Source organism: Perca flavescens, chromosome 18, assembly GCF_004354835.1.
Source record: "Perca flavescens isolate YP-PL-M2 chromosome 18, PFLA_1.0, whole genome shotgun sequence".
NCBI classification, from domain to species: Eukaryota; Metazoa; Chordata; class Actinopteri; order Perciformes; family Percidae; genus Perca; species Perca flavescens.
The window spans coordinates 28228898-28248334 of NC_041348.1; the positions used below are offsets into that span (position 1 = coordinate 28228898).

The 19437-nt window shown below is 40.5% G+C and overlaps 1 protein-coding gene across 2 annotated transcripts in view; it reads left to right on the plus strand.

The window, feature by feature from the left end:
* The window catches only part of galnt14 (UDP-N-acetyl-alpha-D-galactosamine:polypeptide N-acetylgalactosaminyltransferase 14 (GalNAc-T14)), a 200818-nt gene that overhangs the window by 160639 nt on the left and 20742 nt on the right, over nt 1-19437 (plus strand). For both annotated transcript variants that reach the window (XM_028605705.1, XM_028605703.1), the window contains 4 exons: nt 5810-5897; nt 9443-9527; nt 13559-13662; nt 16957-17083. In XM_028605705.1, the coding sequence (XP_028461506.1) occupies nt 5810-5897; nt 9443-9527; nt 13559-13662; nt 16957-17083 (404 nt within the window). The remainder of the gene's footprint in view (nt 1-5809; nt 5898-9442; nt 9528-13558; nt 13663-16956; nt 17084-19437) is intronic.

The following is a 19437-nucleotide window of genomic DNA, read 5'->3' on the forward strand; positions in this document are numbered from 1 at the left end:
TTCTCGTGTCTCTCTGTCTCTCTCGTCACTCCTCCACACCACCTATCTGTATCTCTCCTCTCATCTAATCCTCTCTCCTCTCTTATTTGCTCGTGCCCTCTCACCACCTCACTTCATTTTTCTCATCATTTCTCTCTAACCTTTTATTTAGCTTTCTAGACACCTCTTCTTTATTCTTCTCTTCTTTTCTGCCCTTTCTTCACAAACCTTCTTGTCTTTTATTCTCTTATCTCTATCTACCTCCTTGACTTTTTTCTTCCTTCTCCTACTTCCCTCGCCTGTTCTCTACTCTATTTACACCCCTCCTCCCCACTTTTCTCTTCTCTTTCATCATGTTTTCTTCCCTCCTACTCTCTCTTAACACCTCCCTTTCTTTCCTTTATCAACTTATTTGACTACTCTCCTTGAACCTCTTCTCCTCTTTATTCTTCCCATTTCCTTCTGTCCTCACCTCCCCTCTCACGTCCTCAATAGTTTTTATTGCTCTTTACACCTTCTTTCCTTTTCTTCCTCTCTTCTTCTACATTCTCTTTGAAACTCCTTTCTCTATCTGTTCTCTCCTTTCTACTCTTTTCTACCACGTATCCTCCTTTTGCCTATATCTTTTCCTCTCTGGTCCCTTTTCTGGTCCCCTTTTCCTCCTCCTTTTACTCTCCTCTTTTCTTCTCATCATTTATTTTAATCTTTCCTTTTACCTTTCCATGTCCCCTCTCCTCACACTCCCTCTCATTTCTCTACCCATCTCCTCTTCTCCTCTGTCCTCTGCTCTTTACCTCTCCTCCTTCCCCTTTTTTTTGCATCTCTTCCATCCATTTCTCTTCTCTCCTGCCCTCTCTTCACACCACCTCCCACCATCTCTTCTCTTTTATCACTTTATTTGACTCCTCTCATGTCTTCACACCATCTGTCCTCTTTTTTTTCCCTTCCCATCTCTTCATTTGCTCATCTGTCTCCTCCTCCTCCTCCTCCTCCAATGCGTCAAGTCAACAGTTGTTTCTGCTGATATTAAAGACCTTTGATCTCCATCTGTAGAGCAGCAATCAATAAGTAAACCACACGGCCTGATCGGATTCTGCAGCTATATCAACATCATCCATATTCATACTCACGGTTGAAATGTGTGTGTGCGTGTGTGTTTGAGCAGAAGAGTCATCCGTCACTGTCTTCCCAGTCGCATTATAGTCATATATTTAGATTTAAATGTATGAGGTATTGATCCAGGTAAACACACACACACAAGCAGAACTCCACACCGCCATAAAGTTTTATTCCCCTCAAATTGTCTGTCTCATTGATATAGAGAGCTAAAGTCCTGCCCAACTTCTAGGTGAACTTCTGTTCCACTTGCTTCTTGTTGTGTTTTCACATAAAGGGTTTCTTCTTTCATTCAAACATTATATTTTACTGTCTATATTCTAAACCACATTTTGGGTCGATCCGCCCCAAATACAGGAAGTGAACGAAAAAACTTCAGAATGTCAACCTTGCACACAATTTACGGACTTATATATGATTTAAGGCAGTGGTTCTCAACCTGGGGGTCGCCAGATGGTTGGGGGGGGGGAATGAAATGGTTTCTGCATTACTGTGGGAGTTTGGTACATTTCATGTGCTATATTCAGAGTTCCTTTTGTAAATCAGGAGGTCCTGGAACACAGCTTAGGGTTCTGAAGGTGGGTCAGGGAGAGAGGAAAAGTCACAAATGCATCACAGATCCACAGTGCTTGGCGCACATTTGACAATGCAATGGGCTAACTGTTAAATAATGCTTTGCTTTACAGTTTAGTTTACATTTTTTTTTGTTTACATGTATTTATCAGAGCATTTACAAAAAGCACTCAAATCAGCAGGGGGAGGCAAGTAGACACCAATTTGCAGCTCTCTTTCTCTTGTTGTCGAGAGGTGCTTAAATCAGTGATTGAGAATCACTGATTTAAGGGACGATAACTTTCAGATTTATAACCTATTATGACCGCACATTGCTCTCCCTCTTTCTCATAAGGGCCGACCTCTCCTTCCCCCGCATTCTGTACTCCGCCCCGCGTTTACTGAACATTAGGTGTGAAAGTGCCTTAAGACTCATGGAACATACTGTTGTCAAATTTTTACAAACATTTCATTTAATCATTGATGCCAAATAACTATTCTAGTTTATTTTATGGTCATAGGAGTCATTTATGGTAAGCAAGTGCAGTTCTATTCTCCTCTGGTTGATTCGGTGAAGTATTGCATGTAATTCACCCTGTGTCCATTACACTAAAGCTTCTACATTTGTCATTCTCAACACCCAGGCTGCATTAACCTGTCAAGTATTTTCTTCTTCTTTTCTACTGTAGGATGGGGAATTTTGTGAATAAGATTATAAAGTAAATAGTGCACACTGTGTATGTCATGTCCAAGAGATGATTGTGTAGTGCCATTGCTTATTCACTACTTTTAATGTTGCATTGTACAACAGGGTATACTAAGTCTTGAACAGTGAGCCCTAAAAAACAAACGCCTTAAAAGTCTATAGATTGATTGACAAAGTGAGGGATTTCAGGTATATCCAAACATCGTCTACAGTAGGTTAGTGAGTAAGAAAGTCCTATGTTTCATGTTTTTACATTGATTGGAATAATAAGCCTTAGCAGCAAAGGTACCCTGGTTTCAATAACAATTAATTAACAAAGAACAAGGAGTGCCTGCTGCAGAAACTCAATCTGAATTTATAGAATAAAGGAAAAAGAAGTAATTTCCAAGGGAGCCTAGGCTACAGGGAACACTGGCACATTTTCAAAATAAAATAACACACCCCAAATAGAACTTTACAAAAGTGCAGTGTGGAGTTCTTGATGTTGTGGAGTGATAAGTTTAGCCTTTTGATATTAGCTGCAGTCTTTAGAGCAAAACATCGAAGCCAACGTCAAGATAATATTTTTTGCAGATTATTAGTTTAGAGTTGAGTGGTAACGCTTTACTTGAATGTATCAACATAATCGTCACATGACACTGTCATAACTATGACATGACACTGTCATGAACGTGTCCTAAACGTTATAAACAAGTCCTAAACGTTTATGACTTCTGTCATTAAGTGTCATTTGTTTTTTGTCATGACAAGTTTGGGTTGTCTTGATTATGACAACTTGACATTAATCAAAGTGACATTACCAGAAGTTGTCTTGATTATGACAACTTGACATTAATCAAAGTGACATTACCAGGGGATGTCATGACAACTTGACATTATGTCATCCTGTTTAATGTCAAGTTGTCTAAATAAGGACACTCCAAAGACATTTAATGTCAAGTTGTCATGACCAAGACAACTTCTGGTAATGTCTCTTTGATTAATGTCAAGTTGTCATAATCAAGACAACTTCTGGTATATGTCACTTTGATTAATGTCAAGTTGTCATAATCAAGACAACCCAAACAATGTCAACTTGTCATGACAAAAACCAAATGACACGTAATGTAATGTTTATAATGTTTATGACACGTTCATGACAGTGTCCTGTCATAGTTATGACAGTGTCATGTCACGATTATGTTGATACCTTCAAGTAAAGTGTTACCGTTTGAGTTTCATTTTTTAATGCTTCACATCTTTTAATTTAACCAGCATTATTAAAGCCTCACTGAAATTGAACATATTTTTGTCGAGTGTCATCGCCAGCAACAATGAGTTACAGACTAACCACAAAACTGATCTTTTAATAAATAATTGTAAATGCATTAATAAAATAAACAAAAAGAATCACATACAATCCCAGAATGTTGTACCTTAAAGACAACTAAATAAGAGCCATCTAATATTAAAATTAAAATGCAGCCTGATAAAACTCGTACTGACATAGAAGTTATTGTGCAGCATTTTGGACATGGACGTTGCAGGTTTATGCCTCCTCAATCATTGTACAATTTTCTATTGTGGTCATACTGCATAACGTTTAATAAAGAACTATGTAATCCAGCTCAAATGCAGGAGGCATGCATGAAGGATGGTGATAATGCAGAATGTTTCGGTGGTCAGTTTTCCCCCTCGGCTCGGTCATCGAATGTTCTCGTTTCAAATCAGGTGGAAAAAAAAGAAGAAGTGGCTGAAATTAAGAAACTGCTCCCAAGCGATTTGAAAATAACACTCATCCAATTACAACAGTAATGTTGTGAATGCTTCACCCTGAGTGCTGCACAGTGTCATTACCGTAACAGCTATTAAAGCACTCGCAGTGCTTTGTAATGTGGCTGGAGCCAGAGAGGGATGCAGCCCGCGTCCCCTTGCACTGACCCTGCAGCTAATGGTCCAGAACCGCTCCACCTGCTCTGTAATATCACTGGCTGAAGGCGCATCCATCCGTTTGACCAAACTAATAGCGGGACACTATGATTTAACAGGGACCTCAAGTCTAGCGTGTGTGCGTGTGCGTGTGCGTGTGTGTTGTACTTTTATCCTTGTAGAGAGCGAATGGTGCCATAAAGGTAAAAATATGAGGGAAGTCAAGTGCCTGTTCTTACTTTTACTAGGCTTTAGGACTCTGTTTAAGGGTTAAGGAGACAGTAACTTTGCTAAACCCATAAGAGTCGTATGGCCATATGGATGGTTAAACACAAAAAAAGAAGTGATATGGGCAACAACAAATACATGTTTTGTAGCAGATATAGGTTTGACATTTTTTCACTTGTATACATTCTGTGGGATGTGTTAAGCTGCCTACACATGATCCGCAGTCAAACCGCGAGGTAGGGTTGCAGGGTAAAGCGCAGGTATGCGTCATCATTGCTTCTGGAATAAGTGGTTACGCATTGAACGGTCAGCGGCAACGAGGTCAGAGTTGAAATAATTTGAACTTTGAGAGCAGCAATTCCGAGCCGTGCGCGACGCCAAAGGCAGCGCTCCGCCTAGTTGGGCAGCATCCCTCTCCCCATAGTAAAAAACAGTGGAACGGCCAGCGCAGAGTGGTTTTACCGCAGATCATGTGTAGGCGGCTTAAGTCATAAAAGACAGAACTTTCTAGAAGTCAAAGTACACCATCGCCTCGTTTCCTCTGCATGGTTCAGCTCAACTCTCTTTTAGTACCAAGTCCTTTTCTCTGCTGTGTTTTCCACTGCGGATCATTCCCCCTTATCGGTAGTCTCAGCTCAAAGTTTGTACCAGAACATCTGCAGTTATTTCCCAACAGACCAATGAGGTGTCAGGACTTCAATATCAGCTCTGATCTCGTCTCCCTTCCACCCTTCACATATCTAACACAAATAAAACGAAAAGCCAATTTGCCAATGTCCTTGTGTGCTTACGTTCACTGACTCACAGCGATATATTTTTTTTCTCTGCTCTCTCCTGATGAATTCTCCTTTCATTTAGAGTTCACCGAGTTCTCAGCATTTCTTGTTTTCATATTGCTCAACAATCTGACATTAATGCCAGCAAAGTGAATAAAATGGAACTCTGTTGAAGTAGAACAGAGGTAGAGGTCACCCTTGCCTCGCTAAATGTGCTGTGTGCATGATGGTGCTGAATTAATGGAATTTCTTTTAATGTGGTGCAATATTAAAAGGACCTTGGAATACACAGTCTGTTTCACACATGCACACACTTTGGACTGAAAAATATATTCATTGCAGTGAAATGTGATGGTGTGCACACAGGAACACATTCACCTTCTCGGTCGTTTTGTCTCTTTTTTCTCTCTGCGGTATTTTTCTTTTTCGAAATTTATGATCTTTTTTTTTCCCGTTCTGATTTATTTTTCCAATACTCTTTCAATATATTTGAGTTTGCTTTAGAGCTCTAACCCATGAATGCCTGTGTGTTTTTTGTGTCCAGGACCCAACCTGTGTGGTCAGCCCGGTCATCGACATCATCAACATGGACACATTTTCCTATGTGGCGGCCTCCGCTGATCTCCGGGGAGGTATGGACACACTCTCACACTCACCACACCTTGAGAAATAAAAATGGCTTCGAGGCACCTTCAGGGTGTCTTTTGATGACGGAGAGAAACACCTGAGGGTTTTGATTTATGAAGAAGCCCTTCGTGATGAGTTCATGACGAGTTCATTTTCTCTGACGTAACCTCGAATAGGAACACTTTTGAGATATCTGCTTTGTCGCAATGACCCTCAAGTTGGATCTCCAAGAGACCCTGGGCCAGATGTACTAACGCTTTTGCGCCCATTTCAGCAGGACAGTGGGAGTTTCCCATAAAGAGATGAGAGGGGAAGCGTAAGGTGCGGCTAATTTTGTATTCCGCGGTATGTACAAAAGCCGCCCGTGAAAGCGCGCCTCTATTTTGCGGTGAAAATTCTCCGCCTCTTAAAAGCAGGTGTAAACTTGGAAGCGGGTTTCCTCGCATATGTCTCCTAGTGAAATGACAGCAGTAATCAGAGCAAGATGGAGACATGGGCCAACGAGACGAGCTGAAAAGATTTTTGCCACAAGGATCACACTTTTTCAGTTGAGTGAGAACAAAATCATTAAGTGTTACAGATTAAGCAGCCACGCAATATTACAGTTACTGGAAGAAATCAAAGATGACACTGAATCTCCGACTCACATTCACATTGCATTCCAGCAGTTGTTAAACTCCTCGCTATAGTCAAATATTGGCATCAGGATCATTTCAAACAGTCACAGTATCAGCAGTGGGAATATCGCAGTCTGCACTCAGCCCTATCATAGCACAAGTACTAAAACGCTTTGCTACAGCGCAATTTATGGTATAGTGGGCGGAGAAAGGCGCTGATTACCCGATGAACTGCAGGTTTGGTAAATACGACGTGCGCTTTCTGCGGGTTGGCCATGGCGGTGATAACGCTACATTTGCAAATGTACGTGCATTTGGCCCCCTAAGTAGTCCCTTCCCTAACGCTGGATTCAGAAATATATATAAACATGGCCTAACTGTATTTATGTAACGTGATGTATGTTGATTCATTTTGTAATAGTACCCTTAGCATCCCTAAATTTCCACCAAGGTCACTGCTGATGTTTTGAAACTCAATTTTAAACTGTGTTGGCATTCAGAAATCAACACTACTGAGCTGGGAGGGAAGTAAAGAGGTGTTCAATGTGAGGAGCCGCTGCTTTTTCCCCTCTGTAAAGTTAGTTTGAACTATTTCAACTTTCCGAGAAGAGATATGTTTTTGCATCAGTTTGGTATGGCTAATGGCTAAAAGTACGACAATAAACATGAGCCTCATCTGCCATCGCTGTGGGAAAATGGAAAATAAATAATAAACAGTTGGCAACCAAACACATGCACAATTTGTCCAAAACTGTCGTAGAACCCCAACCTTTGTGAACTCATTTAAATGCTGATGGGTTTGCTTTTCTACAAAGTGTAATCTTTAGCTTTCTTTAGCAATGCACTCAATGCATTTTAACTTTGGTGATTGAATGTTTCATATCAAAATACACTAAAGGTGACTTCTCTATATGCTATTCACTACAACACATAATAAACTGACTTTTATTTGTTCGTATTTGTTAAATATTTCCTAATGTCTGCCATCCATTTGCCTAAAAACACCAGGAATAACAATGAAAATAAGTCCATCCCATACTCTCAAGTCTCTCCGTGACAAAGATGGGAAAATGTACTTAACAAATGTGTTAAAATGCCGACAGTACAAACTGTCAAGCTGAACGTTAAAGGGCTCCAACTGTCAGTCACCTGTAACTGCCTGTGCAAACAATAAATGGGAGTCTTACCTCTAAAACCCCTGGTGCCAGAAGTAGCTTCTCTCACTTTGCAACTTTAGACAGAGCTATAACAAAATCCGGGAGCGTTTTAAATGTTGGATATCTCCTCCATCATTGGGGGCATTGGTGTCCTATTTAAGACTTATATGCCAGATTGTCTTCCGTTTTGAAAAGCATATTTGTGCACTGCTGAAATGCAGTCTTGAAAGCTTGAAGCCAAATAATCACTAATAGCAGTGAAAGTGGAGGTTTTGTGGTTGAATTGGTAACTGTCCTCTAATGCACCCAACATCCCAGATTGATGATGCAGAACCAGAACAGACTATTTGAGGTAGGGCATTTTTTTTCTTTTAGATTCGACAAGATTCTGCATTTACAGATGAGCTGAAACCAAATGGCCTGATAATACATCGGAACAATACACACCTGTATTCTCCGCTCGTCTTTTTCTGAAGCCCATTTCTCCTGAGAGCTTCATAGTCCCTCTCGCTATCCATTAGCCTGTCTTATTCCAATCTTCTTCTCTTCGTAACAGCGGTCTGCCAATCAATGTTGATAATAGCCCTGTCCATTGCTCTCAGTCCTTCACACACACACACACACACACACACACACACACACACACACACACACACACACACACACAAAGGAGAGGTCCAAATCGATGGTGATTGTTGGGCCCACAAAGGACATTTAAATTATAGATGAAGATGTCGCTCATAACATAAAAAAGATGGTTATAAGATGGACTCTCATTGATCCAGGCACACACACACACACACACACACACACACACACACACACACACACGTTGAAGCACACACACACACACACACACACACACATACACTCACAGATGGAGGGATGGAAGTGCTGTGGCAGCAACTCCTTGGCCTGCTGGACTGCCTTATCAGCAATCACACAAACCTACACAATTAAACACACACATGCACACACATTTGCTTGCTTGTACGTGCGCGCACACACGCACACACACACACACACACACACACACACACACACACACACACACACACACACACACACACACACAGTAAATGATAATTCAAAAGGCAAAAATAAAACACAGAATTGTACCAATAAATATACAGTGGTTATTGTGTGACTTTGGTGTTTTAAAAAGGTTAGGAACTAACAAAACTAGCAAACTAACCGATCAAGGCAGCAGTACACTGGCAACTCCCATGTTCTGCGAAATAAAATTTATATTTTTGTCAAAGGAGTCCAGTGGCTTTGTAAAGAGCGATATAATGGCTTCAGTTCCCCATCGTAAAGGGCTGTCTGACAGTATGGTAAAGCAGTTAAAATATTCGAAATAGCGTACCCTGAAATAGATGTTTTTAGGTGTCTAAAAAGCGTCCAAATGGGGGGGCATGCCCAATGTCATCTACTTTAGTACAACCCCACTTCAAAAGATCCGAACTGTCCCTTTAATTGATTGGTCTGAATACATAAAGTCCAACTTTTTTCAGTGTGTATGTTTTGATTAAACAATTGAGAATTTTCCACAATATCAGCAATTGAAAATATGGCTCATTGGCTATGGTTTTTGATTATTCTAACAAGATTTCAAAATCAAGCTGTACATCTGCAAGTCTACCGTAATTCCAGTCTGCCATGGTATTTCACTACTGCTTCCCTCCTTATACAGCATTTAGCCTAATTTACTAAAGCCTTGGTTCAGTACAGTATTTTCCTACAGTTTAATGTGTATGCATATTATTTTTTTCTCAGGGTTTGATTGGAGTCTCCATTTTAAGTGGGAGCAGCTTTCACCTGAACAGAGAGCGCGTCGGACTGACCCGACCCAGCCAATCAAGTAAGACACTTACACACACAAACATACGGTATAATGCCAATTCAGGTATACACACAAATGTATGTATGGATATTTTGGATTTATTTAAAATATTTTTGCAAAAGATTAAATTTTCACTCAGATTGCACACAAATTCCAGGCAATATGGCAACCGTTTATTGATTATTTTGAGAAGATAAAATTGTAAAAGCTTTTTCTTTTGGTTCATGTGGCAAGTTATTTTGTTTCTACTTTTTGTTTGTAGAAGGGGGGGGTACGGTTTATTTTGTGAAAAAGAGAGAAAAATGTGATTTGATATGTTGATATCCTAATTACTTCAATAATAAAAAATAAAATGGAAAAAAACATTTATTTTGGAATAGAATCTAAACCTGAAAACTGGGGGGAAAAGAAAAGCTGAGAAATAGAGTCTGCACACTGCCCTCAATTACCTTTTTGGTAATTGAATAAATATTTCATCGGAGCATTGTCTAGTGTGCCGACTCTATTTCTCAGTCTGGTACACGTTCTTCTGTCCTCTACCTAGTTTTATGGTCTGGATGTGCATGCTTTTTTGAACTTTAAAAAAAAGAAAAGAAAAGCTGACACGAAAGGATCAGCTTCTGTGGCTTTAGTTTAAAACCTGAAGGCTCAAGCTGGTTTCTAACGTGTAAAGTTCCACCTTCTCCAACCATACGCCGAAAAAGTGAGGAAGTTATCCTCATGTTCAGAAGGTTCAGTAGATGAATGCATTAAAACGTTGCCGAAAAAGGTTTGACGTGGGTGTATAACCCTGATCTTCACTTCCCGTTTTCAAGCTTGAGTGGAGTTTTAATTGCCGCTATATGTGGTCTGAGTGCTTCTGCGTGTGTGTGTGTGTGTGTGTGTGTGTGTGTGTGTGTGTGTGTGTGTGTGTGTGTGTGTGTGTGTGTGTGTGCGGGCACTTGATCTTTACTGTACAGACAAGCTGTTTTCAACAGTCTCCATAGGGAAGAAAAACTATTTAGCTTAGACTACTTAGATTACAGTTTTTCCACATATACATAAACTTTGTATTTCTGTATAAATGATATTCATTAAAATAATGTCCCAATATTCTCTCCTTATACTTTAATACTTTGAACGTTCAGTCAACTATTTCTCTGCATGTATATCCAAAATATGTTTTTCCATATAAAGTATGAAGTATTTAAAATGAGTGGCTTTAAGAAGTGTTTTAAATGTAGCTGTACAATAGTGTTTGGTGCAAGCTGGACTATCAACAAGTAATGCACAGATAAGGGTAATTAATTAAACATCTATCTTCAGATTTTATTATGAGGAAGTACAATACTTGTCTAAAAAATCTTCAAACTTTGAATCCCTTTTCTTAAGTTGTTTTCACTCTGCAGAAGCTTCTGAACCCAATGTAATCTTCATCTTTGAGCGATGTTCGTGTTTCTACCTTTTGGCTTCTTACAGCGCCCCCAAAGATGTGAAAGATTAAAAAAAAAATTGATTGATGCACCCAAGCTATTATCTTTAAGGGGCTCTATAGCTTCATCTTTGTTGTATTCTAATATCTTTTAAGTCATCCAATCGATTGAACTTAATCAACTGTGTGTGTTTTTTTATGTTGATGTCAATGCATGTAATGTATGATGAGACTTTATCGGTATTGACGGTCCGGGAATGTAGCACATTGCAAACAGACAGCAAGTCAAATCATTGTAAATATACCAGGCCAAATGCGCTTGCTGCTGCGGTAGTGGGCCAATCACACGCTGCATTTAAAGGTGCCGTAGGTAGGATTGCGAAGATCCAGGACTTAGCCAAAACATGTGACCATTGACAACTTCTCAGTCCCTCCCCCCTTTCCGCTAAAGCCCAAAATGGTCTCCTAAGCCCCTCCCCCCACAAGGGAGAATGAATGCATGTGCATGAGCAGTGATTGACACGCAGTTAGACTTGTTTTTGATCGCAGAGCAGTGCTGACCGACCACTGCTAACATGACAGAGGACACAGATCCTTAGTGCATCAATCAGTAACAAACATCTTGACCTGTTATTGCTGCAGCGCCCCCTGCTGGGCAAGGAAGAAGTCATACATAAACTTTGGCACTGTTCCTTCTTCATAATTCAGGTCGGTGGCAGGAAGCCAGATTTATTGCTGTGCCAACTTATGACTGTCTGACTTTGTGCTTGTTTTTAGTGGAGGCAGAGTGTTAAACACTTACAGATGGACGGGTGTGTGTGTGTGTGTGTGTGTGTGTGTGTGTGTGTGTGTGTGTGTGTGTGTGTGTGTGTGTGTGTGTGTGTGTATATTATGATGATCTGTCTCTACCTGAATGTCAGTGTGCTGCTTCTGTCTGTGCGATGTCAACCTGCGGGGGCTGGACTGAGTCACCGTGTCCGTCTGGGAACATACACACATTTTTAAACTATACTTGTGGGGACCTTCATTGACAGGATGCATTCCTAGCCTCTGCCTGAACCCTTAACCATCAACGCTAGCGTACGTGCTCTAACAAAGTCAAATAACTGTAGTTTTAAGTAGCATAAAAGTGAGATACTCAAATTAAGGCTGTGCGATTAATCTAATTAAATTGCGATTTTGATTTTGGCTCCTAACGATCACAAAAACAATGTAATCGAGAAAAGCATTTTACAAGTAAATTCTTATTTTGTCTTGTGTTCTGAATGAAAAAAAAGGAAACATTTCACAGTTTTCACTGTAGATTTGTTTAACTGTTTCACTGTTTGTTTTAAGTTCGATAAATGCAACATCTTTCCAAAAGTCAATGTGTAATCATAATCGTGATTTCAATATTGACCAAAATAATCATGATTATGATTTGTTTCCATAAAAAAACAAAAAAAAACAGCCCCCTTATTATTTTAATAAAACCCACTGCATTGGCACACTGGGGTGCCTGTGTGTGTGTGTGTGTGTGGCTCAACCTTTGCTGCAGCAATGCAATGAGACTGCATCTGTCAATACACCCGCTTTGGCAAGTCAAATATCGTCGCTGACGGGTAAAAACCTTGGATCTAAAAGTGGCTGATTTTATTGAGCTATTTACCTCAAAAAAATTAAGTCAGACAAAATCACCTTGTCACTGTTTAAATATTTGTAAAACCCACAGACAGATGTAAAGGGAGACCAACAGCAAAACAAATTAAAATAACCAGATATGGAGGTATGAGGTTTCTGCCCGACAACAACGATATGTACAAGTGCAGACAACTTAACAGCATATTTGTACTATTTCCTTGGCGATCGCCATGAGTCAGGATAAAATGAATATTTCCATGAATATATTTCCAGAGTTGTAAAATCCTGTCCCATGGTTTCATAATTGCCGTGCAGTGTTTTTGTGTCTGATGAGCCTTGAAACTCTTTTGGGTAGAACAGCTTTCGTGGGTCGGTCCTCCTCACAAAGACAGAAGTACCAGATCACTCACACACACAAATATGCACCAGCCTCGTCTCATTTCATGTATTTGCCAAGTTATAGTATGCTTTTTAATTTCCTCAGTCACATACAAATAGAAACACACACACACATTAAACACACAAGGACAAATTGAGCTTGAAAAGGGTTTTTATGTGCTTACATACACACACACACACACACACACACACACACACACACACACACACACACACAAGTCCTATTTGCAGGCGGTGATGGCAGGATAATTGTTAATAAACAGAGGGTATTTTATGACACAATGTGCTGTCCCCAGGCTATTCACTCATCACGTTGTCCAGATGATGATTCAGCCTGTGTGTGTGTGTGTGTGTGTGTGTGTGTGTGTGTGTGCGTGTGGGTGGGTGGCAGGCAGCAAACCAACAAGCTCTTGTCTTTTCTGGAAAAACACAGAGCAACAAAAGTGGTGAAAGAGTCATTTGACTTTGGATTTGATTTGATTCTGGACAGATTCAAGCACAGATGTCAGTGAGAAATGATTGACTTTTCCATAAAAATGACACTACTGAGACTACAAACCAATAAGTAGACATACAGTAATCTCTCTCTCTCATTGTTGTTTATGTTTCTCTGTGACAGGACTCCCATCATCGCGGGCGGCCTCTTTGTGATTGACCGATCCTGGTTCAACCATCTCGGCAAATACGACACTGCCATGGACATCTGGGGCGGGGAGAACTTTGGTGAGTCGTTGGTGTCGTCTTTTTATTACAGAGGCAAACGTGGACAATTATTGGTTGAGATGTACTAACTGGAATCAAGTTTTAGTCTTCTCTTTTAAAGAAATTTGATTCAAAGCATTTCAACAGTTGTGTTTCAATGCAAGTTTTATTTACAAAAAAAAATCAATCCCTCTTCTTTTCTCTCTTCTCTCCTGTCAGTTTTTCTCAAGATAAAAGGACAAAGTGTCACTTTGCAGATGTGGGATGATTACATCAGAATTGCATTCATTTTGAATGCAGTCATAGTGATGCAAACAGTTTTCCAAAGGTTTAAATATTACATGGAAAGTGGCAATTGATCCCTTTTTGGCTTCTGCAGCTTTGATAGTCGGAATAGTATGTTTTCATCATCCTGCCAGTTGTAATACTGAAAACTAATCTAACCACATGTCCACATGTCACCACAGAGGGAATAACCAAAAAAAATAACATTTTAATGGTTTATTCTAGTTTAAAACCGTTAAATAGTCTTTATGACTGAGGCGTCGGACCAAAAACTCTGATTTGAGAAGAAACCCGGTACCCTGTCCGTTACTTGTTTGCAATAGATTCAGCTTCAACATTTCGGTCGAACCTGTTAAACATCTACAAACTGAAACATCCAAACCACATATATAAATAAATAGGACTGTTTTACAGTGCAAAACAATCCTCTTTCATGGTATACGTCATTCTATGTCATAGTACCAGTATATATTTGAAATCAATTAGATTGTCAACGTAAAATAACTGGCAGGTTTATGTGTATTTGGTTAATCCCATGACTTAGGTACCTAACACATCAAGGTTCTTCATCACATTAATGCAAAAATCCCATAAAAATACATTAATAAAGCAGGCCTGCTCATTAGTTTGGAGCATTGCCCACAAAGGTCTAGTTAACCTGCAGGGGTTTAATTCGCAATAATGACTCGCTCGCTCTACATTATCTTACTTATTATTCGGCTTCTTACTAAAGAGATCAATAATTGGACATAAGATATTGATTTCAAAATAATTTCATTGATTTTAAAATGGTCCTCCAGGGTTTCTGTGCAAGATTCATGTTTTTGTAGTTGTGTTCAGGCGCCTCAGTGCTCTTGGTTAGGACCAGGGACATAGTCTTAAACACAGAGACAAATTAAACGCTCACTTGAAGCAGGAGATTCAGTTGATTGACTCTTTAATATTTCCCCAAAAAACAAATCTTAACTGAGTGTTTTAACCTTAGTTTAAAGTGCTCATATTATGCTCATTTCCAGGTTCATACTTGTATTTAGAGGTTATATCAGAATAGGTTTACATGGTTTAATAAAAAAAAGAAAAATACCATATTTTTATTGGACATTGCTGCAGCTCCTCTTTTCACCCTGTGTGTTGAGCTCTCTGTTTTAGCTACAGAGTGAGGCATCTCACTTCTATTCCATCTTTGTTGGGAGTCACACATGCGCAGTACCTAGGTAAGGACTACTAGCCAGTCAGAAGCAGAGTATGAGGGCGTGCCCTGACAGTACCTAGGTAAGGATTACTAACCAGTCAGAAGTAAAGTATGAGGGCGTGCCACACCAGCAGCTAGGCGAGCATTATAACGTGTGTTACAAAGACGCACGTTGGTCTCTGAAGTAAAGGCTGGACTACAATAGAGCTGTTTGGAGCAGTTTGTGAACAGTGTTTTCTGTTGGAGATGGTAAGTCCCTTTGGGGTGGACTTTGGGCTTTTTCATTTTTTAAACCTACAATGTGCACACAAATTAATATAACACAATCATGGAAAGGGAAAAGCCAAAATGCATAATATGAGCACTTTAAGCTTGACCCTAACATGGCAAATGACACAGGATATGGACAGCAGTCGCTGGTGAACATAATCCAGGCAGCAGTTTACGCTTCCTCCAAAACACATCATACAAATCAAACTGTAATCATATTTGGTATGAGACAGGGTTGGTTTTTACATTGCTATCATAAGAAAGTGCAGGAATGGCTCATGAACAGCTGAGTAGATAACAAAGAGGAAGGACTTATTACGCTGGGGAGTTAACTGATAGGAATACAAAGGTCCTTTAATATCAGCTGAATGAAGGTGAACTGTCTTTACAGTCTGACATCCATCCAGCAGCAACATCTGGCTCTCCTGCTGCTGCCTGCAGTCATCTGAACGGTGTGTGTGTGTGTGTGTGTGTGTGTGTGTGTGTGTCTGTATGTCTGTGTGTGTGTATGTGTGTACATGCTTAGTAATAGATTGTTGGAGTCAGTTTGCTGATTGCTGTACTGCTGCTTTTCTCAGATCAATGAAAGACTGTTAGCCTCTCACACCCACATACACACACACACAGATACACACACACACACACACACACACACACACTCATTTGCTCTCTGTCATGTTTCTGTCAGTCTCACAGGCTTTGTGTCGGTATCTCAGTATATTGCTGACTTCTCTTGTTCTCCTTTGTACTCTGGAGTATCATCTTTACTTCCATCTCTCCTCTTCCTCATCAAATCCAGTCCATGCTCTCATTTTCACTCCCTCTCTCCTATTCTCTTTCTCCTGTTCTCCCTCTATGTCTCCCTCTTTCCTATTCTCTCTCTCCATCAAAGTTCTCGGCATATCGTTCGTTGGGGAAACTCTGTTACTTCTCTCTTTCTATCCTCTGAGTCACAGACAGACAGCTGCGTTGTCTATTAGCCTACATTAAACTACAACACACACACACGATGCACAGAGAATGAGCACAGTGTAAGCAGATGAACGCACGTTGACAAGCGTACGCGTTCCCACACACACACTGAATCAGACAAACACATCAGAGTCCGTCAGCGGATCATCAAATATTCAGAGAGATTTGGCCCACTTAGCCGTGATGTGCAGGATAGAAAACTAACGAGGAGACACAGAACAAAAAAAAGCTTCAAATGAACAACAAGCTTGGTTACACACAGTTACTCAGCTACCGTGACACATCTGAAGTTAGTTCATTTAAACAGCAGTAGCAGAACGTCACCAAGTGCTTCGCAGTAAAGAGGAGGCAAAACCGACATGCAGACAGATGAGTTACACAAAAACACAGGGGCTGTAACACAGCAAGGGTTACATCTGTTCTTGACTTGGTGTCAGTGATGGATATTGTTGAGACATTTATCATTTTTTTGGACTGAGGAAAGAATCGTAACACCTTTTTATATTCACCCGAATGAGGCTTGGTGAAAAGGTCGATTAAATCAAAAACATACAGACAGTCTACGAGTTGAACGTTGGGTGTTTACTTGGTTGCAGAGATCTCGTTCCGGGTGTGGCAGTGTGGCGGCAGTCTGGAGATCCTGCCCTGCAGCAGAGTGGGTCATGTCTTCAGGAAGAAACACCCGTACGTCTTCCCCGACGGGAACGCCAACACCTACATCAAGTAAGTCTGAGAACGAGTTTTTGACCCAATTTAATGTCAGAACTTCCATTTTAGGGGGATTTTTCATGTATGCAGACTGAATCAGATATCTGTTTGAGATGCCAGAGGGCTGCTTGATTTCTGTCAATTCACACAGAAAAGGTCAAAACTCCAGCAAAACTTTGTTAGAGACAAACATGTTCGGGCTGAATTATTTCCTCTGACCTCAGTTTAAAGGTCCCATGGCATAAAGATTTCACTGTATGAGGTTTTTTTAACATTAATATGCGTTCCCCCATCCTGCCTATGGTCCCCTAGTGGCTAGAAATGGTGATAGATGTAAACCGAGTCCTGGGTATCCTGCTCTCCCTTTGAGAAAATGAAAGCTCAGATGAACCGATCTGGAATCTTCTCCTTATGAGGTCATAAGGAGCAAGGTTACCTCCCCTTTCTCTGCTTTGCCCGCCCAGAGAATTTAGCCCACCCATGAGAAAGAGAGAGAGAGACGTCTGAGTCTGAGTGCGCTGGCATTTCCAGTTGGGGGATAAAATCATGCAGTGCGTGGTGATAGATAGATAGATAGATAGATAGATAGATAGATAGATAGATAGATAGATAGATAGATAGATAGATAGATAGATAGATAGATAGATAGATAGATAGATAGATAGATAGATAGATAGATAGATAGATAGATAGATAGATAGATAGATAGATAGATAGATTGATTGATCGATCGATCGATCAAGGGGAAATTTCAATCATTGCAGATTGAAATACATCATCAGAGTGCTGTGATTGGTTTGCTCAGACAGGTGTAATCCTTTAAGTGCTTGTCCCTGCAATGTTACGAGGTGTTACGAGGTGTTACGAGTGTTGCGGTGGGAAATAGGCAGTACAGATATCCCCGAATATCGATCCCTGCTCCCTTTCACACATGACCCCCCCCTCTATTTGGCCATTATGTGTAAGGTGTGTAGTGTTTTTAGGTTTTAATTATTTTATGGTTCCTATTCACATATTATATTACTGACCTACTAGCTGAATTCATTCCTCAATGAACTGCAGATTGACTATCACCTAATTGCTTTTCGGACTTGTTTGTAATTTTTTTTTTAAATCATTTGGTGCGCAGTTACACACTAACCTACCTAATTTATAATCCCACTAACTTTCCTGCTGAAGATTCACTTTTGGACTAATAATAATACACAGGAAACAGCCGTGCAGCATTTGCACTCTGAGCTGTGTGTCGCAGCCCCGCAAAAGCTGTTCACATCATTGTTAAAGTGGATTTACAGCTGCCTGGGAGCCTTTGAGCTGCGAATACAATATGATCCTATTAGCATAAGCTGTATTCTGTTCCCTGCCCCTTTCAAACAGTTCAGACAGAAAGATGTTTACAGGCAGTCCAATAATCCATTAACAGGACTAATGTGCTCCTACTGCATTTGAATTGATCTCGTATAAATAGATTAATCATGGCTACAATAAGGATGCTGGTTACTTTCAGATTACAAAACCGAGTGCAGTTTCGTCATTACTGCACGGTGTTATTCATCAAAGTGTTACACAGTGTAAGGAATAAGAACAAAGTGCAATTGGGAGACGGTGCTTGTCTATATCTCGAGGTCACAAGAAAAATTTATTTGTATTTTGTTTTTTTAATTATCCCCTTTGTAAGTGAATATCCAGAGAATGACAGTATCAGGCCTAGGCATGTATTGAAAAGGCATTCTGGGAAACATTGTGAATGACAAACTCAAGTAGAAGACAGAGAGGAAGTGAGCTCACAGAAAACTAAATTACAGCACTACATCACAAAGTAACTCCTGGGATCCATTGAACGCCGCAGACTGATGATCTATCCGGCGGATTATTCCCTAAACAGTTCAGTAATTCCCGAACCTCTGCTTGTGAGCAAGGCATTAACACTGCCAGGGTTGAAAGTTGGGGTCCCTTTGTGGATTAATGGGCGGAGCAAGGCACTAACTCTGCCAGGTTGGAGGAGTTGAGCTTCCTAAACGAGCGCTCCTGCTGCTGAACGGCACTTTGGGGCAAAGCCTCTCCGCCGAACGGCTCGTATAAACTTATTGTTTAGTGTCAACCAGCTATTCCACCACGGCACTGAGACTTTTCCTCTTTCAGTCAGGCCGTTCAGCCGCTAATTTTTGCTCCCCGTCGGCTGTTACCGAGGCAACATCTGTTCTGTGCGCGTGACGATGACTTTTATTCGTATCACGATGGCCTGATGTTTGTGATCAACGCCGATCTCCCAAACAAAGCTGCAGTTGTCTGCTCGCGTGTTGCTCCGCCGGTTAATTAGCTGAAGGCTCGGCGCTGGCAGTCTGGGTTATGAATATGCTAAATAAAAA